Source organism: Cervus elaphus, chromosome 1 (genome assembly GCF_910594005.1).
Source record: "Cervus elaphus chromosome 1, mCerEla1.1, whole genome shotgun sequence".
NCBI classification, from domain to species: domain Eukaryota; kingdom Metazoa; phylum Chordata; class Mammalia; order Artiodactyla; family Cervidae; genus Cervus; species Cervus elaphus.
The window spans coordinates 90,898,517-90,904,103 of record NC_057815.1 but is presented as its reverse complement, the minus strand read 5'-3'; the positions used below and the strand labels follow the sequence as shown (position 1 = coordinate 90,904,103).

Genomic DNA, 5,587 nt, shown 5'->3' with positions numbered 1-5,587 from the left:
AAGGATAAAGAAATTTTCCTGGTACATATACTGAATAACCATTCTGTCTCCAAATACCCTGCAACATCATTACTTCCAGATACAAAAATCTGTATATTTACTATTCTATTTCTTAGCTTTCTCTTTTGTTAAATCAGTGTACATATCCATGAGCCAGTACCATAGTGTCTAAATTACTACAGTGTTTCAGATACTATTGTGATATCTGAAAAAAATTCACTATTTAAAGCACCAATATTCACTCTATTACACTAGATTATTTCAGTGGGTCAAGAATTTGACCCATTCAGCTGAATAGCTCTGTCTCCACTTCTCTCATGACTGCAGTTAGAAATTGTCAGACTGAGGTCATCTAAAAAGTTTATTCACTCCTACATCTTGTACCTAGGCTTGGAAACCTTGAAATGGGGACTGAAATAGCTCATACTCCTTGCGATCATAAGGGTGGGTCCTAATCTGATAGAACCGGCATCCTTATAAGAAGTGGAAGGGGCAAAGAGCTTTCTCTTGCGCAAGTGCACAGAAGAAAGGCCATGCAAGGACAGAGTGAGAAGGTGCCCCATGCAAGGGAGGAAGAGAGGGTTCACCAGAAACCAACCTAGCAGTCACCTTGATCTTGGACATCAGCCTGCAGAACTATGGGAGAATAAATGTCTGTTGTCTAAGCTCCACAGTCTGTAGTATTTTGTTATGGCAACCCATGCAGACTAAGGTGACAATGATAATGATAATAATAATAATAATAATGTAGGTCTGGTGAATAGAGGCCTGAACTGAACAACCAGAACTCAACTCAGGAAAATCATGTTCCCTCATTCAATTACCAGATGCAAATATTTTTCAAACCAAGAGATTTTTGAAATCACATATTCTTGAATAAGATGTATGCAATATGACCACAAATAGGTGGCATAAATCTTCATTACAATCTATGGATCTGATACCATTTAGTTTGTGGATAGGAATTCTCAATTCTCTGAAGATACAAATGCTTTCTCAATCAAATATTACTCAAAATACTAACTCAATGTAGTTTTTACCAGACTAGCTTACTGAAATTTAATTTTAAAATGCAAATATGCAAAAAAAAAGCAAATATGCAAAAATAGACGTAGTTCTGATAAAAAATTAGCAGTGAAGGAATCCTAGGCTTTTAAGATAGTAAAGTATATTCTAAATCAAATGTACACAGTTACATTGTGTGTTAAATGGCACATAAATAAAGACATCAATAGAAGCTAGTGGAGGAATGAATTTGATGCAAACATATGCCATATTTACAAAGTTAGGATATCAAAGCCATGGGGAAAAATAACTATGCATCTAAAATAATGACAATCTAGAAAAATAATTAAAATATAATCCCTACTTATCTCTTTATATCAAAGGAAAATGTAAGCATAAAATGTAAAGACAAAAAATTGAGTGTTAAAAATGTGAAGAACATTTTGACAACATTGAGTTAGACAAATTCAAGATATAGAGGCAAAAAATATTGATAGAATTAATTATGCAAATGTATAAATATTTGTCCATGCCACAAAATATTCTTCACATTATTTAAAAAATTAAAAAATAAGTCACAAGCAGGAAAAACAGTAATCCAAACACAGGGTAATAGGGATAATTAGTGTGTAACTCAATCATTAATATCAGTATGGAACAGTGTCAGCAGTCAAATACACACAAAAATTCATTAATAGGCAATTCATGAAAAAGGACTACAAATCATTTAAACAAGGATGATACTCCAATTCAATTATGTTTATTGAATATCAATTAAAGTATACAAATGAAACAATTTGTTTAATCATATTTTCATATACCAGAGATGTTTATCAAGCCCTAGTGGTTCAGCATGTTGTCAAATGTATTTTCCAAAGTGAGGAGAGTAATAAGTTTGTTCAAACTCATAATGACATTTTTGCAGTAACTATGAATATCAATATTTTAAATACACATACCACTTAACTCAACAATTCCACTTCTAGAAACTCATGCTGAGAAAATTTTAAAGACTTCTTTGCAGAATTATTTATTGTAGAAAAAGAGAACAAACTTGAAGAAAACTGGATACCTAAATTTTAGAGACTTTTAAAGAAGTTGAGCAGTATGAGAAAACTAGAATGAGTTAGATCTGTGAAGACTGTATGGAAAGATCTTCAGAAAACTGAGCTGCAAAATGCAAATTTATACACAGAGATATACAGGCAAACACATGTGAAAATATGCTTCTTTTGCAAAAATTATTATTTGAGTAATCTTAGAAACAGTATAGTGACTACATCTGGAAAAACTGGGAAACTCTGATATTGGTTGGACAAGGGGTACATTTTACATGATTCTATTTCTGTAGGGATTCTATTTTTTAACATTTACTATTATCCATCATACTTTCAATTTCCTATATAAAGGAAACTGTTACACTAAATTTTCATATGTAGCAAATAAAAGTGAATGAAGAGGATAGAATATATAGTATAAAATATTTTCATTAGTATAATAAAAAGTGAGGATAAAAGGTAAGAATCTGGTTACAAAAAATGAGAAAGTAATAAAAGTAATGCATATTAGTTAATTATTTTTGTAATTCTGACCAACACATTACATATGACTTATTGACTCTATTTTAAATCCATTTCGACTTTCCAGTTGCAGTGATAAACTAGACATTGATGTTTACATTCAAGGAAGGTAACTACTATTAATAACATAAACAAATATTCTATTCTTTAATAAAACTCATGATAAATTCTTCAGAGAAAAGAAAAGTTTTCATCAAAACAATAGACTTTGATATTTGAAGTAAATTCCTAGTGTTAAACTACTTTCTCTGTAATGCACAATGCACTTATTTGCTACTTGATCTCACTTTTTTTGTCCAGAGCTTCTTTATAGCATTCATGATCTCAGAACTTCTTAGACTATAAATCAATGAGTTCAACATGGGGCTTATGACTGTATAAAACACACTCAATGATTTGTCAATAGGGAAGGTCTTAGCAGGTCTTGCATACATAAAAATGCAGGGAACAAAGAAGCAGACAACCACAGTGATGTGGGAACCACAGGTCTGGAGGGCTTTCTGCCTCCCTTCCTGACTCAGGTTCTTCAGAGAGTGCAGGATGACTCCGTAGGAGGCGAGTAAGAGCAGAAACACAAGAGTGCAGATCAGTCCTCCATTGGCCACCTCTAAGATGCCAATGACAAAGATGTCAGTACAGACGAGTTTCAATAAAGGGAACATGTCACACATAAAGTGATCAATGACATTGGGACCACAGAATGGGAGCCCATAAACAGTGCTAACTTGAATAATTGAGTGCAGAAAACCTCCAACAAAGGACACCAGCAGCAGCGCAACACACACCTTTTTCCTCATGATCACCAGATAATGCAAGGGCTTACAGATGGCCACATAGCGGTCATAGGCCATCACCAGCAGAAGGGATATCTCAGATCCACCAAAAAAGTGCTCTGTAAACAGCTGGGTCATACAGGATTCAAAGGATATGGTATTCTCCCCAAAGAACAAGTCTGAAATCAATCTGGGGGAAGCAGAAGAGGAATAAACTAGATCTATAAATGATAAACTAGCAAGAAAAAAGTACATCGGTGAGTTCAGGGTCTTACTGACAGCTACAGTCGCAACAATAAGCAGGTTGCCCACTACAGTCAAGATGTAGAAGAACAAGAACATAACAAAAAGGACTTTCTGCTCCTTTGGATTCTGTGTGAGGCCCAAGAGGATGAAGTAAGTTACATTGCTCCTTGGTTCCATCTAGTCTGTATCGGTGCTGTGTTCACATGTCAGAAACAGTGTGCCTACAAAACAAGGGGGAAATTTTTAAATGAATTATAATTTTCATCCTTCGTTACAATTTCAATTAAAAGAATGTGTGTGGAGAATCTTTTCATATCCAATGTGTTATTGACATTTTAATTGCCAAGTTGAATGACATAGAGTTGCTTTCCGTCATGATATATCACACGACTAGGGATCAGATAATTCCAGACCCATGTATTAAGTTATAAGGATATTCACAGAAGTTAAGAGTCACAGTACAGGAATGTATCAATCAAAATAGAATCAGAGAAGAATTTCCAGAAGAATTAATGCTTCAGTTGATTTTTTTTTAAGTGAATTAGCAAGAAAGGATAGGAATGGACTTCAGTGAAGTCACAAAGTGTAAAAGTGAGACTCACTTAAGGTAATTTACATAATCAATGTGAGTAGATCAAATCATGAAAAGAAGGTTTCTGTCCTGAATTGTCCCAGACCTCACTGACTTCTTAGGTCTTTAAGTGAATATTTCCCTTTTCCTGACCAATAAACACTGCAACAGTATAATTTTGTGCCTCCGGACCCTATGTTTCCCCTAATTTTCAAATTATATATCTCTAATTGTGGACATCCAGTTGAATGCAATTTAATATTTGTAAACTCCAGGAGTTGGTGATGGACAGGGAGGCCTGGCATGCTGTGGTTCTTGGGGTCACAAAGAGTCTGAACTGAACTGAACTAATATTTATAAAACAAACTTTTTTATTTTCCACAATAAACATAGGCATTTCCTATACAAAATTTAAAGAATTATTACCTATTTATCTTGCTAAATGGTATAATTTTCCATGTTATTGTTCAGATAAAAAATTTCAGTGCTCTTCACTTATTTTTCACTCATAAAAATTAAACAAATCCTATTGATGCTACTTTCAAAATATATCACAAATTGCAATCTCTTCTATTTTTTTTCTGCTATACTTTTTTTTTTTTCTGGTCCACTGTGATAACCTCCTACCAAGTCTCTCCATGTTTATTCTGGCCTCCAAAATTGGTTCTCCTGAAGCAGCCCAAATTGTCCTTTTCAGTCTTATTCTGAAGATATCACTCTGCTGCTCAAAAGTATTGCAGTATATCCCAATCATGCAGTCATAGTTTAATGTATCACATTTAATATTTATAGTAACATAGACTATAATCCCTGTTTCATAACTGAAAAAACCAAGGCTGAGAACATCTATTTCTTGTTCCCAAAGTCACACATTTCTAAGCACTTTACCCACAATTGAATCTAAGTTTCATTTATTTCAAAGTAAGTTAATTTCTTCCATAATAAATAAAGTCACTCAATTGTTAAGCTGTCTCCCAGTATTTTCCATTAGTCTTACCTTGTGGAGGCTTGTCCACAATCTGAAGAATGAGTTTTAACTCAATGTAAGCCCTGGAATTCTTTCATCCAATATGACAGTATAGGGCAAAGGATACCTTATTACTTGAGGATAAAATTATGTCATTTGACTGTTCATTTTCTAAATGGATTCTTCTCATTATTCAGAAGGTCATTTTTATATGAAGTGTAGATTGTTTGAAAAGAATTCCACAGTGTACACAGAAAAACAAAGGTTTATCACATTAGGAAATTTATCAGAATGGCCAACAAATCCTATATAAACATAGGAAGATAGCAACTAGTCATTTCCCAGGGAAATTTTTCATAAGCAACCTCTTTCCTAATAACATTAAAAAGAAAAATAGCATTTGATCGTTTAGCCCTTCTCACTCTGTCACATTGACATGGCCAGA

General features: G+C 33.7%; 1 protein-coding gene across 1 annotated transcript; it reads right to left on the bottom strand.

Moving 5' to 3' along the window:
• Positions 1-2,851: 2,851 nt before the first annotated feature.
• Positions 2,852-3,781, bottom strand: LOC122708905 (olfactory receptor 4A47-like). Its single transcript, XM_043925756.1, has one exon. It carries the CDS (start codon positions 3,779-3,781, stop codon positions 2,852-2,854), a length of 930 nt encoding a protein of 309 aa, XP_043781691.1.
• Positions 3,782-5,587: the final 1,806 nt, after the last annotated feature.